This window comes from Oryctolagus cuniculus, chromosome 5 (genome assembly GCF_964237555.1).
Source record: "Oryctolagus cuniculus chromosome 5, mOryCun1.1, whole genome shotgun sequence".
NCBI classification, from domain to species: Eukaryota; Metazoa; Chordata; class Mammalia; order Lagomorpha; family Leporidae; genus Oryctolagus; species Oryctolagus cuniculus.
This window is the reverse complement of record NC_091436.1, coordinates 42,352,677-42,378,777: the sequence shown is the minus strand read 5'-3', so window position 1 is coordinate 42,378,777 and position 26,101 is coordinate 42,352,677. Positions and strand designations below refer to the sequence as shown.

Below are 26,101 nucleotides of genomic sequence, written 5' to 3'. Positions count from 1 at the left end.
CACATTAACTACCAATTGTTAGTTAATATTAGAATTCTCTCTTCAAGCAGAAATCTTAAAGTACATTATCTGTTCATGGGTTGTGTAGGATAGAGGAGTAAAACCGGGTGGCTAAGAAGGTAGAGAATTAAAGTTGGAGGACATTGACTTCATTAGTATTCTATACTAGTTCGTCGAAATGGCATTAAAAGAAAAGTGATTTTTTTCCATGTACCTTTTGAATGCCCCTCACCCATGATTAGGATCCCAAAATAAACTATTTCAGGGGAATAACGGAAAATGTACAGCTTTCTATATGTATCAAGACATGGAAGATTTCCAATCTTGCACCCACTAATCTCAAAAATGCAACATCACTGAAAGACATTGCAGTGGAAGGTTGAAATATATACTCAAGATAAAGGACACGTTTTCCCCTCCTGTTCGTTCGTTTTACCACATATCAAGCTCATTTAGTCAGTTTCGGAAAAACGCAATGTAGGTGCTAAAACGGAGAACACGGCCAGTGTTTTGAAGTTTAAAACCACATGCTCGCATTCATTTTGCCCGTTTAATTTCAGATTCTTGCGAAGATTAATTTCTTCCTCTGGCGTCTTAGCTCGATTCTATTAAGAAGCATTGGTCCAAAACATGGTTATAATCCATTTTTTCCCCTCTGCATAAACTGCCCAGCCATTCAGAAGGTTTTATTTCTTGAGAGAACAAGCGGTACTTTCAGAAGGGGTCTTCAACCCAGAGCTCAGCTAGGCGCCCCAGGGCTTCTCTGGGGTCTTAAATTGGATTTTTGAATAGCACCACCTGCTGGTAGTGCCCGCGTCTTACTTCCCCTACGCAATATCTCTCCCTTGAGGATCTGCACGCTTTCAGGGCTCCTTGCCCTTAATACGAGTAAGGCAAAACCTAAGAGATCAGGAGCATCCAAGCAGCTGGACGGCGGGTTCCCGCAAGTGGAGAGGGCGGGTACCGGCGGCGCGCTCGAGGGCGGGGCCTGGGCCCGCGGCGGGAGGCTCGGGCGCGAGCTCTGCGAGCGCGAGGCGCGACTTCCGGCCCGCGCGGCCCCGCCCCCGCGACGCGCCGGGCGGTCACGTGACGGTCGCGCGCGTCCCCGGCCGCTGCGGGCTCCGAGGCCGAAGAGAAAAGACGGCGAGGTGGCCGGGGCTGTGGCCGGAGAGGAGGGAGTCGAGGCGCCGCCCTCGCGGAGGTCACGGCGAAGGCCCGCTGCTCCGGGATCCAAACTCGGGGGGAAGAGGCACGACTCGCGGTGCCTCCGGCAGGCTCGACGCGCCCCGGTCGGCCTGCTGTCGGGCCCGGAGAGGGGCGGCGGCGGGGTCAGGGCCCGGTACGTAGATGGACGCCCTTGGCCGGCTCGGTAGCTGCTGTGGCCGGGAGGCGGGAGGGGCCCTGCGGCCTCCCTGCCGCCCCCGCTCAGGCTGTTGTCGCAGGCACGAAGACTGTGACGGCCTCTGCATGGCCGCTTGGCCGCAGCCCCTGCGGTGGCGATGCCGGAGCTGGCCTGGGCCGAGGTGCGAGAGGCAGGGCAGCGGCCATTACTGCGCAGCCTCTTCGACCGGGTCCGCGTCGCCGTCTTTGGTGGCCGCCGGGTCCTTCTCCTCTTCCTCGGCCGTGGGGTCAGGCCTCTGCCGAGGGACCTGCTGGCCTCAAGGTGCAGGGACCCAGATGCTTTAGGGGTTACCTGTTCCCCGTGTGGAGTCAGAGACTTTGGGCCTGGGGTCCGATGCAAGCTAGGACATGGAGTGCCCGCGTTTTGTGTGATCCCGAGCGCCTTGGGCTGCTGTTTTTTCTCTCTCTCTCTCCCCACCACTGCTGCTTCTGCTTAGCGTCTGGGTCTTGCCTCATTGAAGGGAGCAGCTGCCCCACCTTGTCCTGGCGAGACTCAGCGCTGCACATTCACGGTTGTCTGGACGGCTGTGGACTCTTGGGGACCGCGAGAGAGCTCCGAGAGCCTCGGAGCCTGCCCGACCTCCCTGCGGCTTCTCGGCGGAGGTGGTTGCTTTGTTCTGGTTGCCGGGTGCGGAGGTCCCTCCCTGCTGTCCAGTTGGTCCGAGAGTGCTGGTCTTTCTTGCCTTCTGGTCGCTATTTTGTTTTCTGAGAGGCTGCAGCATTGCTTTTTGAGGGTGTGGAGAGGGCACCGTCCTTTCCCGCAGGGAGTAACTCCAGGATTAAGTTTATACACACACATGTTGGCAACTAGATTCGCTTTTTTTTTTTTTTTTTTTCATGTTCATCATTTCCGTCCCTGTTTTTATATTTCTCTTGTCCGAGTGCCATTTTAGTGAGCCCTTCTTTCTCAAGTTTGGGACGTCTTGTTTCCTGTTGGTTTATATTGAAACTGTGGAACTGAGGGGAGAAGAAAACCAAGAAAGGATAGAAAACGCTTTGTTCTTCCTGTGATTGACATTTCAGGTGCCAGGGACCCCGCAACTCCCCAACCCCCACCGGACCCCGTACGTGTAGTGTACACTTTTAAGTGGGAAGTGGATGTATAACGTTGGCACTGAAAGCAGTATATAATTACAGATTTTGGAAGACCTTGGACATTTTAGTAAGTGCATCTATATTTAGACTTTTGAATAAGCATGTTAGGACACACACAGAAAATGACCCCCACAGATAGGATTTGTGATGTTGAGTTTGTTGTTTTTTTGACTAGCAGATATTTGTGTTCAGAGTCTGGGTGCTGTGAAAACGCATGAAAATAGTTCAAGTAAACCTCATTTTAAAGAGAAAACTTGAAGAGTGAATAGCACTCTAAAAATAGATTTTGATCATGTTTGTTTTGGCCTTGTGTATCTTAAAGTGGACCATTTTAAGTCCTATTTTTGGTTTATAGTTTAAGTGTCAAATGAGCTAATGTAATGTAAGTTGGGACAAAATGAAAATAATGGCGCTTAAACATTTGAAGATTTTTTTGTGATTTGTCTGTTAAGAGGCTGACAAGGAAACTTTCTCCAAATAGCCAGTCATCAGGCAAGATGAAAAAAAAGGTGGTATTTTTTCTTTAGGAGTTAGGTCAACTGGCAAAATGTTTTTTTTTAGTTTCTGCCAACTTGAGTTGTCAGACGAAAGGAGGCAGATTTTTTTTTTAAAGGATCAAGAATAATTTCTTGACTTAGATATTATTGATTTTTTCCAAAACATTGATCTGGTTGAAGAATATAGTTTTATGTGTTAAGGATATACTGGTATTAAATACCTGACACACTGTCAGTTGAGAATTTGAGTGTGTTTTGTTGTTGTTTGGTTGTTTTTCTCTAGTACTAGTAATAGAAAGTACTGAGCCTTTGGCATTTTCTTGCCTAGTTTGATTGCCTTGTGACTTGAGGAATCTGAATTTTTAAACATGCTGGATTAGTTTGACTCTACAAACCTACTTGTTAAAACTAGGCTACAGCCACCTGTGTTTGCTTATAAATTCTTATGTAGTACTCACGGCCTATATTATCTTTGCGTTAATAAAAATAAAACCTATTGCTAAATGCCTGTTAATTAAAGATTTAAAATTTGGAATTACAGAATAGAGGAATCTGGTAAAAGACATGAGAATCATGACTTGACAAGGTCACACAGATAATTAGCAAGAGTCTTTGTTATTTGCAAAGTGGTTGCTTGCCATGATACTTACATGTGTTAATTAAAGTCAGTTTTTGTTCACATTTTATTTAAATGAAATGCAAAACCTACTTTCTCTAGGGAGGATTTAAAGTTGTAATGCTTATGTGTGAAGATTGTGAAGTCAGTAAATAGATTGCCATACAGTAGTATTTTTAAAAGGAGTGATACATAATAAGAGAAATAATTCTTTAAAATAAATTGTTGGACCTCATTTGTTTCAAATAAGTTTAAATTTTTCCAATTATGACCTTTAGGACTTGATTTTTTTTTTTTTTAATAGAGTTAGTGAGAGAGAGACAGAGAGAAAGGTCTTCCTTCCATTGGTTCACTCCCCAAATGGAAGCCATGGCCTGGCGCGCTGCGCCTATCCAAAGCCAGGAGCCAGGTGCTTCTTCCTGGTCTCCCATGCAGGTGTAGGGCCCAAGCACTTGGGCCATCTTCCATTGCCTTCCCCGGGCCACAGCAGAGAGCTGGACTGGAAGAGAAGCAACCGGGACAGAACTGGTGCGCCAACTGGGACTAGAACCCCGTGTGCAGGCGCTGCAGGTGGAGGATTAGCCCAGTGAGCCACAGCGCAGGACAGGACTAGATTTTTTTTTAATAAAGGATGATGAAGACTGAAAATGGAAACATTAGGGCATTTGTTTCATCTCTCATTTTGTGGCTGTTTATTAAGAACTATTAAGATGTGTGTGTTAAATCTTACCTGACATCTGTCTCCCTATTTTTTGCTCTCTTTGTTATGTACCAAAAGTTGGAAGGCTTAAAGTATTTTTCTTCCTTCTGTCACTGATGGTTTTTGTATAGAACATTTCCTGTTGTCAGTTTTTCCCCCCCCAGAATTGTTAATGGACAATATATCTAATTTAGTTTTAGATCTCTTTTTTTTGTTACCTTCTTTAGTGGATCATTGTAGTGAGTTTGGTGTACAATTTGCCAGTCATTTATTATAGCGAAGATTATATAAATTATTTTGTCAAATTAATTCTGGTCTGTAGTTCAAATTAAGCTGTTGTCTTATATCCTTCTTTTGGTTAAAATAAAAACAATACTCTTTCTCTCCCTTATCTCTCCAGCCTTACTTTGCCCACGCCATTTTAATAACATCTTTCAGGTGTTCTGAGGGCTTCTTCATGTGCTATTTGTAATATAGGCATGCCCTAGTTTGTGCCCTGTTAACATGATTCTTAGGGGTTTTAGTGGATAGGTCAGTTTGGCAGAATTGGTCTCACCTGTGAACTTTGAGCAGCACACGATAGAAAATTTTCTTTATCTGTGGCCAGCAAAGGTATGAATAAATTAACAGGGAGGTAATTTTTTTTCTATTCAGTGATTCCTGTAGTAACTTGCCTTTTTTGCATTAAAAAAAGTGACTTCTCAGTATACCAGTCTAGACCTTCATTGCCCTATATGATGGCTAGTAGCCATGTGGCACTATTGAGCATATGATCTGTGGCCAATCTGAGTTGAGTTGTGCATTAAATGCTAAGTACACAGTGAGTTTCAAAGAGTACACACAAGAATATAAAACATAAATTATTTTTTAAATTGAATACATGTTAAAATGGTAATATTGTAGATACATTGGATTAAATGAAATTTTGAAATTAATTTTACTTGTTCATTCTCTAAAATGTTAATCTGATTGGATTAACTGGAGTTTTACCCACTTTCTTCTAGTGTATATGTTGCAAAGCCTTTGCTTTTAATATTTGTGTCTGTAGTCTTATTTCAACTTTGTGAAGTAGTTATATAAAAAAAATCACAACTTATTTAGATGTCCAAATGTGGGGGTTCTGAAGAATTTTCTGTGCATTCCTTTGATGGTATTTGTTTCTGTTATATTAGGTTCCTTTAAGCATCAACATGTTTCAGATAAAATATTTATGGAAAAACATGAATAAGTAAGTGAGTAGAGAAGAATAGATGAGATTTGTTAAAGGGAGTATTTATAAATGTAGGAGAGAAGAGGGATTAGAAATGGGAAGATTTTCCTGTGTATTTCATAGGAGTAAAAAAGTGCTTTATACACATCTCAAGTACTAAAGTCAAAATAGTGATCAAACAAGATTTTTAAAGAGTTGTTTAAGTTCTGGACTAGAAGTTTAACATTCAATGCAATATTTTTGGAGAATAAGAGATTAAAATGATTGACTAGTATGTTTTAAAGACTTTTAAAGGGTTGGTGTTGTGGTATAGCAGATAAGGCTACTGCCTGCAGTGCCAGCATCCCATATGGGCACTGGTTTAAGTCTCTACTTCCCATCCAGCTCCTAGCCAATGGTCTGGGAAAGCAGTAGAAGATGGTGCAAGTGCTTGTGTCCCTGCACCCATGTGGGAGACCCGGAAAAGCTCCTGGCTCCTGGCTTCAGATCGGCCTAGCTCCAGCTGTTGCGACCATTTGGGGAGTGAACCAGCAGATGGAAAACCTTTCTCTCTCTCTCTCTCTGACTCTGCCTTTCAAATAAATAAATACATTAAAAAAAAAAAAAAAGCATTTTAAGATGGAAAGAATAGGCGCCAGCCCTGTGTTACAGTGGGTTGAAGTCCTGGCCTGAAGTGCTGGCATCCTGTATGGGCGCTGGTTCTAGTCCTGGCTGTTCCTCTTCTGATCCAGCTCTCTGCTGTGGCCTGGGAAAGCAGTAGAAGATGGTCCAAATGCTTGGGTCCCTGCACCCACATGGGAGGCCTGGAAGAAGCTCCTGGCCCCTAGCTTCACATTGGCTCAGCTCCGGCCATTGCGGCCACCTGGAGTGTGAACCAGCAATTGCGGCCACCTGGAGTGTGAACCAGCAGATGGAAGATCTCTGTCTCTACCTCTCTCTGTAACTCTGTCTTTTAAATAAATGAAATAAATCTTAAAAAAAAAAAAAAAAAAAAAAAAAAAGGAAAGACATAGCTGTAGACCAATAGCTATACCCTATACCCAGTAGGCGCTTGAGTATCAATTATGTTAGAATTGAGGATAAAGTAAGAATAAATTGATTTTTGAGTAATGTTCCAAAAACCTTTGTGTTGAGTAAAAGGTAGGGTTTCTGGGATCCCATATGGGCACTGGGTTCTAGTCCTGGTTGCTCCTCTTCCAGTCCAGCTCTCTGCTGTGGCCCGGGAGTGCAGTGGAGGATGGCCCAGGTGCTTGGGCCCTTGCACCCGCGTGGGAGACCCGGAAGAATCACCTGGCTCCTGGCTCTGGCCGTAGTGGCCATTTGGGGGGTGAACCAACAAAAGGAAGACCTTTCTCTCTCTGTCTCTCTCTCACTGTCTCTGTCAGGAAAAAAAAAAAAAAAAAGTAGGGTTTCTTTTCTCAAAAGATAGAGGATAGAAGCTGGACTGTCCTATATATGGTTCTATGTATGTCCTACATAAGGTCTTCTTAGTAGAAGACCTTACCTTTACTGGGAAAAGAGATTGATGAAAGCTATTGGTAGAACCTCTTTTGACTTATCTTCGGGTTTTTGTCTATATTCTGTAGAATTCATTGCCAATGAATAATAGCTGGATAAAAGAAGTGCTCGCTAAAAGATAAAAGATGACTTCAATCTTGTGTTTATAAGTTGGTCTTTGGGCCATTTCTCTGCTGCTTTCCCAGATCATAACAGAGAGCTGGATCAGAAGTGGAGCAGCTGGCATTTGAACTGGTGCCCATATGGGATGCCAGCACTGCAGGTGGCGGCTTTACCTGCTGTGCCACAGCACAGGCCCTGATGGTTCATTCTTCAGATTATTTAAATTGGCTCACAGTGATGTTAGGAGTTATAGTGAAGAGGCTGCTTTGAAAGTTGAGAAAGCAGCTGAAGGGGATTGTGATTGAATATGTGGACTATGCCGTCATTGGTGCAGAAACTTCAAAGAGTAAGTAGTGATGTTGAAACAGTAGAATGTCTTCTCTTGTATAACTATATTGAGTATATGGATGTTTGTGAAAATGGACTGTTTCTGTTTTGAATAGACTGCAGGAAGAAAGTATATGGAGTTGTCTGTGATGCCATTGAAGTTGTAGGCACGTAGAGGGTAAAGGGAAAAAAAGGGCTGGGAGGAAAGTCAGCGTAGTGGAGTGCCGTATCATCTAAAGTCAGAGTAAAACAAAAGCCAGGTTACTTAGCAACTTCATTTAGGGCCGGCGCCATGGCTCAATAGGCTAATCCTCCGCCTGCAGCGCCGGCACACCGGATTCTAGTCCCAGTTGGGGCACCGGATTCTGTCCTGGTTGCTCCTCTTCCAGGCCAGCTCTCTGCTGTAGCCCGGGAGTACTGTGGAGGATGGCCCCGCATCGGAGATCAGGAGAAGCACCTGGCTCCTGGCTTTGGATCAGCGCGGTGCGCCGGTGGCCATTGGAGGGTGAACCAACGGCAAAAGGAAGACCTTTCTCTCCGTCTCACTGTCCACTCTGCCTGTCAAAAAAACAACAACAACAACAACAACAAACACTTCATTTAGTCACATTTAGTCAGTTTTAGAAGTTGTCTGATTCTTAGATTGTTTTATTAAATATTTGTTAGGATAAGCTGGCTTGTACTTAGAGGCTATATAATGATATTGAAAATATTTTTCTTTAAACACTCAGATACCTATCCTAAAGAGAAAAAGATTCAAGGCTGTCTTACATTGTATGTATTGTAAGGTCTATTATAGGTTTCGTTTCGTGTGCTTAATTTTAAGTTAGTTCTTTGCAGTTTGATGTGCATCCTACAATGGGACTGATGCAGTGGGAGAAGGAAATACTAAATGAGAAAAAATATTCATGACCAACATGATGTTCTGGGTAGCACCACTGGATTTCCTGGACAAGAGGTACCTTGAAAGAAGATTGACTTAAACGTTGTACAAATATCTGCATATAAAAAGAGGAAGGCTGGCACCCTGGCTCACTAGGCTAATCCTCTGCCTGAGGCGCCGGCACCCCGGGTTCTAGTTCTGGTTGGGGCGCCGGATTCTGTCCTGGTTGCTCCTCTTCCAGTCCAGCTCTCTGCTGTGGCCAGGGAGTGCAGTGGAGGATGGCCCAAGTCCTTGGGCCCTGCACCCGCATGAGAGACCAGAAGGAAGCACCTGGTGCCGGGCTTCGGATTGGCACAGTGCGCCGGCCTTAGTGGCCATTTGGTGGGTGAACCAATGGAAGGAAGACCTTTCTCTCTGTCTCTCTCTCACTGTCTAACTCTGCCTGTCAAAAAATAAATAAATAAAATTAAAAAAAAGAGGAAGTTCTGGTTGGTATGATGACATTGCCTTTGTAACTACTACCTCCTTTTAGGAAGGCAGAGATGATGAATGTATTCAATATTAAAATAGGATACTTCAGGTTTTTTGTTCTTGTTGTTGCTACTTTGTCCATATAAAAATTGTTTCACCTAAAAACTTTTTATTGTAGTAATATATAAGTTACATAAAATACACTGTTGTAACCATTTGTAAGTGTGCAATTCAGTAAAATTTCATTTGTATTGCTGTGCAACCATTACTATGTATTTCCACAGCTGTTATTTATTTTTTTTAAAATGATTCCTGACAAACACCTAGTACAGTAACTCCCCATTCTCTTCTCCCAACCACTGGTAACCTCTAATATACTTTCTGTCTCTGAATTTGCTTATTTTTGATATTCCATAAATGTAAAATCATACATTTGTCTCTTTGTGTCTGATTTATTTTATGTAACACAATTTTTTGAGTTTCATCCATGTTATAGTACATATCAGAACTTTATCTCTTCTTGTTATTGAATATACACTTGTACTTAAGACATTTGTCTTATTTGAAAGGCAGAGTTATAGAGAACAGGACACAGATCTTCCATCCTCTGATTCACCCCCAAAATACCACAACAACTGGAATTGGGCCGAGCTGAAGCCAGGAACCAGGAACTTCATCTGGGTCTTCCACATGGGTGACAGAAGCTCACTTAATTGGGCCATTTTCTGCTGCCCTACCAGCTGCACCAGCAGGGTGATGGATCCAAAGTGGAGCAGCCAGAACACAAACCAGCACACCTTGCTGCACCACAATGCCAGCTCCTCACTGTTGTTTTGGTATACCACCTCACCTCACTATGCTGATTTTTAGTCTTCTGTTTATGGATACTTGGGTTGCATCTGTCTTTAGTCTAATGAACATTGGCTTATTTAAGGCCATCTTTTCAATTCTTTTGGAGTAGCAATGGGTTATATGATAATATAATGGTTAAGTTTTTGTAAAAACACCAAATGGTTGTCCACAGACACTGTACCATTTTATATTTCCACCAGCAGTCTTTGAAGGTCCAGTTTCTCCTTACCAACACTTCACTTCCCTTTTTAGAAGATTGTAACCATCCTAATAGATCTGTCATTGTGATTTTGGTTTCCATTTCCCTAGTGACTAATAATGTTAAGCATCTTTTTGTGCTTACTGGCTGTCTGTATATCTTCTATGGAGAAATGTTTAAGACTTTGCTTATTTTTTAATTGGTTTGTCTTTTTGTTGTTGAGCTGTAGATCATTCTGTATTTCAGACCTTTATCATATATGTAGTTTGCAAAGATTTTCTCCCATTCAATAGTATGTTTACTTTCTTGATAGTAGTCTTTGATGCATAAAGTTTTAAATTTTGATAATTTTGATAAATTTTTGATAATTTAAGTTTCTTCTTTTGCCACATGCCTTTTGTTCATTTAGAAATCCATTGCCAAATCCAAGCCATGAAGATTTATTTCTTCTTATGTTTTCTTCTATGAAATTTATGGTTTTACTTATGTTGTAGTTCATTGATCCATTTTAAGTTAATTTTTTTTTTTTTTGACAGGCAGCGTGGATAGAGAGAGAGAGAGAGAAAGGTCTTCCTTTTGCCGTTGGTTCACCCTCCAATGGCCGCCACATCTGGCGTGCTGCGGCCAGCGCACCGCGCTGATCCGAAGGCAGGAGCCAGGTGCTTCTCCTGGTCCCCCACAGGGTGCAGGGCCCAAGCACTTGGGCCATCCTCCACTGCCTTCCCTGGCCATAGCAGAGAGCTGGCCTGGAAGAGGGGCAACCGGGAAAGAGTCCGACGCCCCGACTGGGACTAGATCCTGGTGTGCCGGCGCCGCTAAGTGGAGGATTAGCCTAGTGAGCCGCGGCGCCGGCCTTAAGTTAATTTTTTAATATGGTATGAGATAGGTGTATAATGTCATTGTTTGGCACGTGGGAATCCAGTTGTCCCAGCAACATTTGTTGAAGAGACTATTCTTTTCCTCTTGAATGGATTTGACATGTTCTTTGAAAATCTGTTTACTATAGATATATGAGTGTATTTTTGGACTCTTATAAATTCGAGTCCATTGGTGTATTTGTCCATAGCTTTGTAATAACTTTTGACATTGGAAAGTGTGAATTCTTTAGCTTTTTTTCTTCCTTTACAAGATTGTTGTAGATAGTTGGATCCCTTGCAATTCCAGATGAATGTGAGGATTAGCTTCTGTGTTTATACAAAAAAATTAACATTTTCATAGGAATTATTTTAAATTATGTTGATCTGTTGTTGTTGCCTTAATATATTAGGTCTTTTAATCTATGGAACACCAGTTATCTTTCAATTTATTTTTTAAAAAATATTTATTTCAAAGATGAAGAGAGGGAGGGGGAAGGGTTGATTTTCAAATACACTGATTGACTCCCCTGAAATGGCTGCAACAGCTAGGGCTGGGCCAGGCTGATGCCAGGTATCAGGAACTCCATCTGGGTCTCCATATGGATGGCAGCAAGTCAAGTACTTGAGCCATCATCTACTGTTTCTGAGGCACAAGGCACATTAGTAGGAAGCTGGAACAGAAGTGGAATAGTGCAAACTTGAACCAACTCTGAGATAGGGGATGTTGGTGACCTAAGCAAGGGATTAACCAAGTGCACTACAATGTCTGCCCCAGCTTTCAACTTATTTAGCCCTTTAGTTTCTTGTAGTAATTTTTTTTTATGTTTCATTACATATGCCTTTCACCTCCTGGCTGCATTGATTTGCACATATTTTATTTCTTTGGATGTTATTTTAAATGGAATTGCTTTATTGATTTCCTTTTTTGGTTGTTGACTTCTGGTGTATAGAAACAAAATGTGTGTGTGTGTGTGTATGTGTGTGCAGCTTTGATGAATTTTTTTATTAGCTTCCTTGGAAATTCTTTGGGATTTCTCATATAGTCAGTAGAGAAGTTGATGTTGAAATTTTTTCTTTGGCAGCACAAAGAATGAACAAGCAGTGGAAGAGAAAATACTGCAAACTGGCTGACTCCTGGTGAAGATGTTGTACTTTTCTGGCAGGCATCTGTGGGATTTATAATAGAAATGTAAGTGAACATGGTTTTTCCAAAGCTATGGTAAATTAAATGGGTTGGTATAAAGGGATCACATAAACAAAACTAGTGTTTGCTAATACTAACTGATAGAATTAAAAAGGAGAGAATGATCCAACGATCCAACGTGGGAAGCAGGATACACAGCAGACTCATAGAATGGCCAATGTCCTAAACAGCACTCTGGCCTCAGAATTAGCCCTTAAGGCATTTGCATCTGGCTGAAGAGCCCATGAGAGTATTTTAGGCATGGAAAGCCTAGTAGCAAAAAAAAAAAAAAAAAAAGCCTAAATGAAAGATCTCTGTGAGTGAGATCCCAGTGGAAAGAACGGGCCATCAAAGAAGGAGGTACCTTTCTCTGAAGGGAGGAGAGAACTTCCACTTTGACTATGACCTTGTCTAAATAAGATCGAAGTCAGCGAACTCAAGAGGCTTCCATAGCCTTGGCAAGTCATGACTAGAGCCTAGGGAGATTACTGACGCCATAAACAAGAGTGTCAGATTGTTAAGTCAACAACAAGAGTCACTGTGTACTTCTTATGTGGGATCTCTGTCCTTAATGTGTTGTCCAATGTGAATTAATGCTATAACTAGTACTCAAACAGTATTTTACACTTTATGTTCTGTGTGGGTGCAAACTGATGGAATCTTTACTTAATATATACTAAATTGATCTTCTGTATATAAAGATAATTGAAAATGAATCTCGATGTGAATGGAATGGGAGAGGGAGTGGGAGATGGGAGGGGTATGGGTGGGAGGGAAGTTATGAGGGGGGAAGCCATTGTAATGCATAAACTGTACTTTGGAAAATTATATTTACTATAAAAGTTAAAAAAAAAGACATTGACTTCAATAAACAAGGTAGGTAGACAGTGTTAGGTTTTATAAATAAAAAGGCTTCTGGGTTACAAAAACACTAGTTACCAAAAGCTATTTTCACAAAATTACAGAAATGTCTTCATACGCTAATTGGTAAAATTTGGCACATTATGTCTTTATTTACATTGATTCACTCTTATCGTCAGTTAACTAGATATGTTTCCTATCATTTAGTCTTTCCATAATATGCTTTAAAGTATTACATGACCTTGAACTTACTCATACTGAACTTCACTGATAAAACAGTTTTCCATGATGAGCATTATATTTGTATCTCCCAAATTAATATAAACATTATCCAACTTAATGGCATTAATAAGACATGCAAATAACATTTTTATTAATTCTTTAATAAGTATTAGTGATTATATTGTTTAAATTATTGGACCAAACATTAACCCTATAGATACCATTGTAGTCTCTCCTTGTTTAACATATATCTCTTGACATCTGCTTTTCCAGCATGATAACTCTGATTATGTAATTCTGTTGTGTATGTGAAATATCATTCTTAGTGTTGAGAATTTAATTAAAGAATAATAATACACTAGGAATTTTAATCTTATCTATATTTTTTCATATTTTAGGCAGATTTTTTGTTTTTAATTTTTGACAGGCAGAGTTAGACAGTGAGAGAGAGACAGAGAGAAAGATCTTCCTTTTTCTGTTGCTTCACCCCCCCCAAGTTGCCGCCACTGCCGGTGCATTGTGCCGATCCGAAGCCAGGAGCCAGATGCCTCCTCCCAGTCTCCCATGCAGGTGCGAGGGCCCAAGGACCTGGGCTATCCTACACTGCACTTCTGGGCCACAGCGGAGAGCTGGACTGGAAGAGGAGCAACCGGGACAGAATCCAGTGCCCCAGCCGGGACTAGAACCCAGGGTGCTGGCGCCGCAGGCAGAGGATTAGCCTAGTTAGCCGTGGCGCTGGCCCAGGTAGATATTCTAAGTCCTAATCATGAACAAATTTGTTGTGGTCTAATACATGAGACACATAAGTAATTAACAGTGTTGAGGTAACAAATGTGATTAGAACTGAGAAGAGGAGGTCAATTTCTTCTGAAGGATTCAAAATAAACAGAAGAACTTTTAGTTTGGTCTAAGATTGAATAGAGTTTCAATAATTGGAGAAAATCAGAAATTATATTTTAAGCCCAGGAAATGAGGAGTGTTGCTCTACCTAACATGAGGCATTTTAGGGGATTCAGGGAACAGCTCTGTGTGGTGAAGTAGGATAGGATAAAGAAACTTTGAAGTAAATAAAGAGAATGAATACTTACTTAGCACCTACTATATTATCAGTGTTTTGCTTAGATTATTAAAATGAATTACTTTGTAGGGAATCGTAGCTTCATTTACTGATGATTAAACAGAATGAGAAGGGTGGGCTAATCTTACTCTGCTTGGGATACCTGCTTCCCCAATTTTGAAGTGTCTAGATCAAGTCCCAGCTACTCTGTGATTCTAATCCAGCCTTTTGCTAATGTCCCTGGAAAGCAGCAGAATATGGCTGAAGTACCTGGGTTCTGGCCACCAACAGAGGAGACTTGCATGGAGTTGCTGGCTTCAGACTCTGCCTGGCCTGGCTTAGGCAGTTTGTAGGTGGTTGAGGAGTGAATCAGCACATGAAGATCTCCCCTGCTTGCCATCCCTTCCTCTCCCACCCTGCCTTGTCATTCTGACTTATAAATAAATGAATTGTTTTTTAAAGGCAGAATTAGAAACATAAATCACTTGCATAGACCAGTGTTCACCAAGCTTCTCAGAATAATCTTCTGGGGTACTTGGTAAAAATACATTCCTGTACTGTAACCTAGAAACTTTAGGATAGATTTCCAGGAGACAGCACATAAGCTAATCCTTAACTTTAGGGAAGTTTGGGAAATGCTGGCCTAGGTTAACACACTGGGAATAACTGATAAAGCCAGGATTTTAATTAAGTCTGTTTACCATTAAGGCTGTATCAGTAGTCTTAAAGGTCAATGCTTATGGATTTAGATTAGATTATATGAATAGGAGACTATTGAAGATTGAGAGAGGACTAATTAAACATTACTGAAAAGAGGAAAAACCAGAGGGAAGTCCAACTGAAGTCAGTTGGAAGGTTGGTATTTGTACAAGCAGATGTAGCCAAGAGTCATAGGCTTTGGGAATGAAGGAGACACAAATTCTTCCTGTCATAGATGAGAGGTGGCCAAAGAATAGGGGAGTGTTAAGTATGGCTCCACATTTTATCCAAGATAGAGAACAGAGGACAAGGATGCAGGTTCAGGGGAGTAATTTTTTTTTAAGTTGTTTGCTTTTAGTTATGTTAATTTTAGGTGCATGGAGAATATTGAGGGTAAACTTTCTGGGTACAGAACTGCAAATTTGAGTGGTAGGTGTATTAGTTTGAAATATGCATGGATTCTTTTAGGCATAAAATATAGTATGAAAGTTGGGCCACCCATGGATCCTTGTAGAAATACTGGTACACATTTTTACAGAAAGCTAAAGACGACAGAAATAAAAGAAGTGGAAAGAATGCTGTTGTGGAAATGAAGAATGTAGAGTTTTAGAAAACGATTAAGTGGTTAATATATAGTTCAGTGGGATCAAATAGATTGTAAAAGACAATGACATTAGATTTTAGGGTTAGAGAATATTGATCTATGTGTTGGAAAACTTGGGGATTGGTACTGATGCTATAAATTAACAGATTAGCTCTGAGTCCAACAGCTGTACCCCATTGTCAGCCAAGAGGAATGATAATAAGGCAGATTTTGAGGATTTATTTCTGGGGTATCCAATTTCTCAGTGACATGGAAGTCAGAATACCTCTGAACTTGGGAGCTTTCAATAGTTTTGTAATAGTCTGTGGTGTTTTGGCTGAGTAAAAAGTTAGAGTGGTGCATGTTTAGCCTAGCAGTTAAGATGCTTGTTAGGATACCTGTACTTCAAGAGTGCTTATCTTCAAATTCTGGCTCCGCTCCCGAGCCCAGTTTTCCTCATAATTTGCACCTGTGAGACAGCAGAAGATGATGTAGTTGATGACCCAAGGAGTTGGATCTCTGCCCTTCAGCTGGTAGACCTGTATTAAATTGCAGCTCCTGACTCTGGTCTGGCCTTTTTGGCTATTGAGGGCATTTGGGTAGTGAACCAGTGGATGGGCTATCTCTGTGTCTTGTGTCTCTGCCTCTCTTTTCTTCACAAATAAATAGATTAAAAAGAAACTTAAACATTGAGAATTTATTGTTAGGCTTGCTGGTCTCTGACAAATCAAAATAGTGTGTGGGGTTCACAGACTCTGCACCATACAATTTTCTGTAAAAGTGTCATTTTCTTAGGTTAGAGTAGCTTTTGTAAGTCTCCTTACTTAATCATTTTTCATGAATGTCTCATCTCTTGGTGTTTGTGATGATGTTCTTTTTGTTATATATATATTCTCTGACCATTCCTTACCTCTCTTACCTGCTGTTTCCCTTCACTTACAAATGTTAAATCAATCCACAGTTCTGAATTTGGCTTTTTCTGCTTCCTCAACTGGTTTAGTTTGGGCATTAATCCTTTTTTTTTTTTTTTTAAGATTTATTTATTTATTTGAAAGGCAGTTACAGGGAGGCAGAGGCAGAGAGACACACAGAGGTCTTTATCCATTGGTTCACTACCCAGATGGCCACAACAGCCAGAGCTGCACCCATCAGGAGCCAACATGTGGGTACAGAGGCCCAAGGACTTGGGCATCTTCTACTGCTTTCCCAGGCCATAGCGGAGAGCTGGATCAGAAGTGGAGCAACCTGGACTCGAACTGTTGCCCATATGAGATGCTGGCACTGCAGTTGGCAGCTTTTACCCGCTACTCCACAGTGCTGGCTCCCATCCATTTTCATGGCTTCAAGGACCATGTGTATTTGTTAGTGACTCGCAGGCTTTTTTTCAGCTTCCTTTCTTCTTAGAGTACTAATCCATTAAATTTAATTGTCAATTTACTTTCAGTCTAGAGAACTTACAGATTTTTTAAAGTCATCAAATTCTGAATCTTGGTGAATAGTGTCACCATCCATCAGTAACAAAATGCTGTGATTTCTGTTTCTATAGTATTGCTTATATTCTTCTATAGGAACCTTACATCAGTACCATCCCTCTCATTATCTTACCCTTAAATATATATATATATATGTATAAATTTTAGTTTCCTTTTTGCCCACTTGTATTTCTCACTACCAGACTTTCCTCCAAACTGCTCTTGAGCATCATTTGGTCTTAAAAATTAAACATTACTAAACAACTTTCAATTCCTGGTATAAAATGTTTCAGTGAAATTATTTTGCCCCCTTAAGGGTTTGTATGTGAACCAACTCCAAAGAGCTCCTTCAATTCCCTTGAAATTGTGTTAATATTTTATCAAATTCTCAATAAGGCTGTGACCTAAAAGATTTTTAAGAACCATTGATAGTTACGGTACACATCTATACTCATCTTAGGATAGCAGAATGACAAGGTCTTGGCAGCACTGCTTGTTGCAAAGTGTGTATCATCCATTCAAAATGTGTCTGTCTGTCCCCTTCCTACGGATAATCATTCCCTCCTTTGTGGCCCCTTGTGTGTGTTGAACCTGTCATAAGTAAGGCATGGGCCCATTAATTTATCTGCCCCTACACTTCTGATAGGAAGCATTATTTATTTCCTTCCTAGTGCCATGACATAATAGATGTTCAAATACCTAGTTCAGAATTGAAATGGAAAAGAGGGAAATACTAGAACTGACAGAGCTCTTCTTATATTTGGGTAGCTGTAATTATTTTGGAGGCAATTAATTAGCAGTTAAGAGTACAGACTCTAAAGTCAGATCACCTGGATTTGAAACCTACCTAACTCTGAAGCTCATTTACTTACGATGAGTCAGTGGCTTGGGGCACAACACTTGAGTTTCCTCGGGGACATAATTCACCATTTTATTAGATAATGTAGACATTAAATGTAAAGTGCTTCAATCAGCTCCTGGCATGTATTATATAATCTATAAATGTTACTCATTATGTTTATGTTTTGATAGAGTAAAAATTTGCATCAACAAACACCCACCATTTATTTACAAGAGACTGTGCAATATGTAAGGAAATTTGTCTTAAGGACTAGGGAGTGTTGATTATTGCAATTTAAATTTTGAAAGTTACTTTTTTTTCAATTGGCATTTAAAACCTTTATTTGAAGGTAATTATGAAATAAAATAATTGATATTGTAAAGGTCCTATATAAAAAGGACATTTACTTTTTAAATTCTTTTTAAGGTATACAGATTTCAAGTATTTTATATTTAGGATATATTTCAGATTTAGGAGCATAGTGATACTTCCCACCCTACACTCCCACTCTTTTTAAAAAGTTTTTAAAAAAACTTTTTAAAACCTTTTTTTAAAAATTCCTTTTAAGGTATACAAATTTCATGTATTTTATTTTTTTAAATTTTTTTTAGTATTTTTCAGTTAAAAGTTAAACACTTGATCACACTAATAGGTCTAAGAGTCAAAGGGATCACACAAACAAGACTAGTGTCTGCTAATACTAACTGATAGAATCAGAAAGGGAGAGAACAATCCAATATGGGAAGTGGGATACACAGCAGACTCATAGAATGGCAGATGTCCTAAATAGCACTCTGGCCTCGGAATCAGCCCTTAAGGCATTCGCATCTGGCTGAAGAGCCCTGAGAGTATTTTAGGCATGGAAAGCTAAGACACTCTGGCAAAAAAAAAAAAACACACAACTAAATGAACGATCTCTGTGAGTGAGATCCCAGTGGAAAGAACGGGCCATCAAAGAAGGAGGTACCTTTCTCTGAAGGGAGGAGAGAACTTCCACTTTGACTATGACCTTGTCTAAATAAGATCGAAGTCAGCGAACTCAAGAGGCTTCCATAGCCTTGGCAAGTCATGACTAGAGCCTAGGGAGATTACTGACGCCATAAACAAGAGTGTTAAATTGTTAAGTCAACAACAGGAGTCACTGTGTGCTTCTCATGTGGGATCTGTCCTTAATGTGTTGTCCAATATGAATTAATCCATAAACTGTAAATTTATATTTACTGAATAAATGTTAACAAAAATTTTTTTTTTGTATATTTTTTTTGATAGAGTGGACAGTGAGAGAGAGAGACAGAAAGAAAGGTCTTCCTTTTTCTGTTGATTCATCCCCCTACAGCTGGCACGCTGTGGCCGGCACAGTGCGCTGATCCGAAGCCAGGAGCCAGGTGCCTCCTCCTTGTCTCCCATGCGGGTGCAGGGCCCAAGCACTTGGGCCATCCTCCACTGCACTCCGGGGCCACAGCAGAGAGAGCAGAGAGCTGGACTGGAAGAGGAGCAACTGGGACAGAATCTAGCGCCCCAACCGGGACTAGAACCTGGGGTGCTGGCGCCGCAGGCAGAGGATTAGCCTAGTTAGCTGCGGTGCCGGCCATGTATTTTCATATTTAGGATGTATTTTAGATTTAGGAGCATAGTGATACTTCCCTCCCTAAGCTCCTTTCTCCTCCTTCCTCTCTTAGTCCCTCTCTTAATCTCTCTCTCAATTTTTACAATGATCTACTTTCAGTTTACATTATACCCATAAGATTAACCCTATACTAGGTAAGCAGATAGTGAGAGGAAGAAAAACACTATTCAGGACTGTAAACAATCATCAAAGCTCAAAATATCAGTTTCACTCCTATATATTACATTTTTGGTCCTCTGTTCATTACCACAGATCAGGGGAAAATATATGGTATTTTTCTTTTTGGGACTGGCTTATTTCACTAAGTATAATGGTTTCCAGTTGCATCTATTTTGTTGCAAAAGACAGAATTTTATTCTTTATTTTTGCAGCTGAGTAGTATTCCATAATGTACATATACTTTAATTTCTTTATGCTGTCATCAACTGGTAGAAATCTGGGTTGATTACATATCTTAGCTGTTGTGAATTGAGCTTCAATGAACATGGGGGTACGTTTCATTTTGTTTAGGTAGATTCCCAGAGTGAGATTGCAGTGTCGTATGGTATAACTATTTTGAACAAGTTAAATTTCATACCCATTCTAGTGTGAAAGAGCTAAAGATTGGAGGAATTTTGTTCTTTTAAAAAGCAATCACAGTTTTGGGAAGGAGGATAAATTTCTTTTTTGGTATGTCTGCATTTATTAATAGTGATGTTAACTTATTCTTTGTTCTTTTTGTGTTTGTAATTGGATTCCTTTTATTTATTTAAAATTTGTACTTAGTTGAAAGGCAGAGAGACTCAGAGATGTGCTGTATACTGAGGACTCAATCTGGGTATCCCATATGGGTGGCAAGGGCCCAACTACTGTTGCTCCCACCCAGGTTGCACATTAGCAGGAAGCTGAAATTGGAAGCAGAGCTGAAACTCAAACTCAGGTACTCTGAAATGGCAGTGGGCTTCTGAAGTGGCCACCTGACTGCTGTACCAAACTCCTGCCCATGCATTTAAGTTCTGAACCCATGCTTAAAAAAAAAATCTGACTTTGAATATTTGGAATTTGTGTTGCTGGCTGAAAAGTTCTTCAGTACTGTGAATGGTAAATATCTATGTGTTTTAATAATTTTACCTTTCTTTTAACTGAATGTCTTCAAGAAGATTCAATAAAATCTGAATGCTTGGAGATTTCTACCTACTCTGCCCCCATATCCATCTGTTATGTCTTCTTGAGGACTAAAGTATTAATAGTACTAATATTAATAGACTTTTACTTGCCTTGCAGAAATACTTTATATAGATTATCTATGGAAAGAAGAATGGGATTTATGATTAAAAGTTAGATTGTAAGAATTTATGAACATGTCTTAGAAAATTGGTTCTGTATTCTTTAGTCTTAGCAGAGTTGGACTAACTTTGCTCCAAATTTCTATATATTGAGTTTCTTTTTTTTTTTTTTTTAAGTTTTATTTATTTATTTGAAAGTCAGAGTTACACAGAGAGAGAAGGAGAGGCAGAGAGAGAGAGAGAAACAGGTCTGCCATCCGCTGGTCCACTCCCCAAATGGCCACAACAGCTGTAGCTGTGGTTATCTGAAGCCAGGAGCCAGGAGCTTCCTCCCATTAAGTGGGGTGGAGAATAATGCTTTTTAGGTTGAATACTTTCTTTGTAGATTAGCTAGCTGTATCTGATGGAAAATTGACTGTGGGTCTGTTTTATTTAAAGCAAATATAACAGGTTTGAAATGGTGCATAGAAAAGTACAACATTGGTCAAAGAGATATATTGGATATCTTGTTTTACAGTTTACCAGACTTTTATTTTCTTACTTAAATTTTAAATTTATTAGGTTGTCCTATGTTCACAAGATACCTAATTGGTTTAGGTTGTGGAACTTATATGTAAGATGTTGCTATTTTTCCAAATTGGTGATGAATATCACTCCCCCCTTTTTCATTTTGTTTATTAATCGATCTTTGAAGGCAATGTAAGATATTTTGAAACTTCTGCAATGCCTAACACATACTAAGAAGACTTATTTGGTTGATGTAGAACTTCTGATAGGTTAGAAAAAAATATACTTTACTGAGTTTCTGTAATCTAGAGTTTCTGGTCAAGGAGTTGATTGGAAATCTAAAGTTGAAACACAATTTGAAATTAAGTTTTTCATTGAGACTGTTGCATCCTTTTCTAGATAACTCCAGTTTAAAAAAAAACTATCATTTTAAATCTTATCAACTGAAAATCAGAGACACAGAAAAAGCAGTAAATTAGATGTGATGAAAGTCTAATAATGTTTTTCAATTTTTGGTTAGTGTTAGCAGTTTTATTGACTATCCCTTTTACAGCTACTGTTCTCATTTTTTATTGCTTGATCTCAAATGAAAAGAATTGTTGTGGTAATTAAATTCCTAAATATGGCAAAATTAATTGGTAGAGATTGTCACTCATTTTAAGCATCAGTTAGTGGTTTTGAATCTCTGATATCTTTACTTCCATTAATCAGTCTTATTTGTCTCTGGGCTACACCCTGTGTCATTTTTTCCTGTTTTAAAATAGCTATTGTTTCCTGTAACTATGTGATAAAAGTCAAGCCACATATTTCTTTAGCAGGGCACAATAAGGCTTTTATGATTCGGCCTCTGATTTACAGCTTCATCTCCTGCTATCCTCTTGTTTATGTGGCTCAGTGCTTTGCACATGTCTCTGAAGTCTCCACTTCCAAAGCCTCTCAGCATCGCAAACATTGTCATCTCTTTTGTTATGATACATTTTGATTACTGCAGGAATATTGTGCATATTATGATTGTTTGCATGTATATTTCCTTAATAGACCAAGTGCGTGGCTGATTGATTTTTAGAGCCATCGAATACTCGTATTGTGTATGAACTATGGTAGGGATCTGATTTGATAAAGTAGAAATTCCAAATTTTATGTCAGTGTGTTTAATCAATACTTAATTTGACAAATCGTGCTTTTCTTTCTTTTTCCCTCTTCTTCAGGGCACCTTTGATATTCATGTCATTTTCTCCCCTGGTCTTCTATAGATTGTAATCTTTTGGAGCTTTAGTGAGTTAAACTTTGTAAATTCTGGTTGGCAGGTAAGGAAGTTTAAAGGTTTAAAGGTTTAACTGAGTCCCAAAGAGCACATAATTAACAAAGAAGATTAAGACACAGGTTTTTAGTTTTCTTGTCTAGTGTTGATTTCACAGTGTAGCAGCTTCCTTAATTCAAGTTACCCTTTCTCTCATGGCTGACTACAGCTTCTCATTATATAGTATTTCAGTGTGCTGCTTCAGGGCTGATCTGTAAGTCCACTGGCAGAATTTTTATATATTCCCAAAGTATATATAAGTAAATGCTTATATCAGGTGGTTTCACTTAATATTATTTAAAGTAAAATAAAAATACCAATTTTATGATACCATGATGTGTTCATGTTATTGTTTGAAAAAAAAACATTTTTTTAAAGCAAATATTTGAATGTTCTCTATCTGCCAGATCCCGTATGCAAATAGAGCAGTGAGCCAAAAATGACCTGTTCCTGCCCTTACAAAGCACACCAGCTTGTGGGGAAGACTGACATTAACAAAATAACCACACAAATAAATGTAACATTGCAGTTCTGATAAGGAATGAGGAGTGCATGGTAGTAACGAATTAGTAGCATGATCTGACTTCCTCATGGAGGCTTTCTCAAAGGGATCGGAGATGGGTAGTAGCTTATGAAAGGCAGGAGATGAGGAGGGACTGTTTATATAGAGAAAACCTATGATTGGTAGGAAGTAGTCAGTGTGCTTAGAAGTCTAATGGATGTTTGATAGGAGATGGAGGTTGCAATGGGAGGTGGGGCCCAGATCATGGGGAATCTATAGAGCCCTGTTAGAGACTGGTCTGTATCCTAAAATCAAATTTTTAAGCAACAGATATGGCTGTACCAATTAAACAGTGTATGCAGTAATTCAGTAAACAATGCTTGGTAGCCAGGGAAAGGTGATGAATAGTAGATGGATTCAGGAGATACAACTGATAGGACTTGCTGATGTTTTGTGTAGGGAGGGATAGGAGAAGGGCAGTTTCTAGGTTGGGTTTTTGGGTAGCATAAGCTTTATGGATAGTGGTATTACCATGGGATTTTTATTGAGCAAAAAAGAAGGAACAGATGATTACAGTTTTTGTAAGATCTAATATAGGTAATTGAAAATACAGATTTATGACTGAAAGGAGAGGTCTGGGCAAGTGATAGCAATGTGTGTGTGATTTCCACCTTGGCAATAGCTGATCCATGAGTACAGATGAGATCATCTCAAAGAGTACATTGATAACACATGCTTTAGAAAACAGACAAACGCAACCCCCCAACTCTCCATTTCAGAGAGAGGAGCTGGTCAAAAGTATGGCAGAAATGACTGGTTCAAGCAATAGTTTTAGATACATGCAGGGGCAGGGAATGTCTAAGGCTTTCATCTAAATTTCATATTTATCTGCTTGTTTAATACCCCAGATATATAAATATATGGCAAAATTTATAAAATAGCCACACTAATATCCTGTCTCCAGAATTGGTTTTTGCAGTTGTACTCTGAATTTGCTGTTTTGTTTGTCTAACTACCTTTCAGATTGACTGTAAAGTCAATTTAGGACAGATTGTTTATATTTCTAAATCTTTGCATTTAGTTCTGATGTATTCTGTGTCCAGATGGAAATAGTGTATTTAAAATCTGTGCTCTAGACATATATATATGTATATATATGTGTGTGTGTGTATATATATATATATATATATATATCATATATACAGGGATGTGTGTGTGTGTGTGTGTGTATATATATATATATATATATATATAAAATGGGATTGTTTCAGTTTGGTTTAACATTTATGTACCTCATTGTCCCCTGCAGTTAAAACTGATAGCAAAAATCAAAAAGATTTTGTATATAAATGGAGTTTTCTTCTTATTTTCATCTTTGTATCCCCATTGTTTAGTATGTGGCTTGCATATAATGTATGCTTAATAAGTGCTTTCTGGAAAGTGCTTTAGGAAAGTTTAAACACAATTACATTTTTTTTTTCTCATTTTCTTAGGATGGCTGGCTGTGGTGAAATTGATCACTCAATAAACATGCTTCCTACGAACAAGAAAGCAAATGAGTCCTGTTCTAATACCGCACCTTCTCTCACCGTCCCTGAATGTGCCATTTGTCTTCAAACTTGTGTTCACCCAGTCAGTCTGCCCTGTAAACATGTTTTCTGCTATCTGTGTGTAAAGGGAGCTTCATGGCTTGGAAAACGATGTGCTCTTTGTCGACAAGAAATTCCTGAGGATTTCCTTGACAAGCCAACTTTGTTGTCACCAGAGGAACTCAAGGCAGCAAGTAGAGGAAATGGTGAATATGCATGGTATTATGAAGGAAGAAATGGGTGGTGGCAGTATGATGAGCGTACTAGTAGAGAGCTGGAAGATGCTTTTTCCAAAGGTAAAAAGAACACTGAAATGTTAATTGCTGGGTTTCTGTATGTTGCTGATCTTGAAAATATGGTTCAATATAGGAGAAATGAACATGGACGTCGTAGGAAGATTAAGCGAGATATAATAGATATACCAAAGAAGGGAGTAGCTGGACTTAGGCTGGACTGTGACACTAGTGCCGTAAACCTAGCACGAGAGAGCTCTGCCGATGGAGCGGACAGCGTATCAGCACAGAGCGGAGCTTCTGTTCAGCCTCCAGTGGCGTCTTCTGTAAGGCCTCTAACATCAGTAGATGGGCAGTTAACAAGCCCTGCAACACCATCTCCTGATGCAAGCACCTCTTTGGAAGACTCTTTTGCTCATTTACAGCTCAGTGGAGACAACATAGCTGAAAGGAGTCACAGAGGGGAAGGCGAAGAAGATCATGAATCACCGTCTTCAGGCAGGGTACCGGACACCTCCATTGAGGAAACTGAATCAGATGCCAGTAGTGATAGTGAGGAAGTATCTGCAGTTATTGCACAGCACTCTTTGACTCAACAGAGACTTTTGGTTCCTAATGCAAACCAGACAGTAGCTGATCGATCAGTAGCAGGGGGTGGAACAGTGAGTGTCCGATCTAGAAGGCCTGATGGACAGTGCACAGTAACTGAAGTTTAAATAAAGTCTTCAGCTCCTTGCTCAAGGTTGCAATGGTTATCTGTAAATTTCTGCCCACATAACATTATATTCATCCCTCGTAGTGCATTTTGGGAGTTGGGGTGGGAAGGGGTATGGGAAGGATAGATCTGAAATTAAAATGTCTTAACATGTCACTGTTGAGAAATTTATTTAATGTAAGGAGCTTGGGTGTTAATAGTTGAACGCTGTTTAGTAATAACCCAGTTTTCTTGAGGTCTGTTTATAGTTTTGTGTTTTTTAAGTTTTTTAGTTCTTTCGGCCAGTTTGTGTATTACCTGTGCATTAATGGTCATCATCTGACTCTTTCATTATCTTACTTTTCTGCATGGATTGGCATAAAACCATTACTAAAATTTGGCACCATGAGATGTTTGCTATCATTATGAACAGGAAGCTTAATATAAGATTAGAAATGAATTTGGGATTTTAAAATAGAAGAATAACGGCTATTTTATAGTAAAGTTACTGAAATGGAAATGTAAAGAAAACAGCTAATCACTTACATTTCAGAATCTTTGTAACACATTTCATGGCGTTCATTCCCATATGCTTTGCTGTCTAGTCTTTGTAGTTTGAGATTTCTCTTGGTCTGCATTTTTCTTTTTGATTACAAGATTTATAATTTAATAAATACTAGAGTTTATCAAATAATTTGTCTCTGGTTTGAATCTAGAAGGGGGATGGAAATATTTTGA

General features: G+C 39.6%; 1 protein-coding gene across 7 annotated transcripts; it reads left to right on the top strand.

Annotated features, from left to right (window-relative positions):
- The first annotated feature begins 1,199 nt into the window (after positions 1-1,199).
- On the top strand, positions 1,200-26,054 carry RNF146 (ring finger protein 146). Of its 7 annotated transcripts, none has more exons than XM_070073623.1 (6): positions 1,204-1,339; positions 2,425-2,563; positions 8,297-8,730; positions 9,394-9,656; positions 11,811-11,917; positions 24,341-26,054. In XM_070073623.1, coding segments are annotated over exons 5-6 (1,047 nt in total). In that variant the 5' UTR covers positions 1,204-1,339; positions 2,425-2,563; positions 8,297-8,730; positions 9,394-9,656; positions 11,811-11,915; the 3' UTR covers positions 25,386-26,054. The 7 variants fall into 7 exon arrangements, with proteins under 7 accessions (XP_051710304.1, XP_069929724.1, XP_069929723.1 ...); XM_070073622.1 differs by lacking the exon at positions 9,394-9,656 and adding an exon at positions 7,223-7,485 and having other exon boundaries at positions 8,307-8,424; XM_070073624.1 differs by lacking the exon at positions 9,394-9,656 and adding an exon at positions 7,223-7,485 and having other exon boundaries at positions 8,297-8,424.
- The last annotated feature ends 47 nt before the right edge of the window (positions 26,055-26,101 follow it).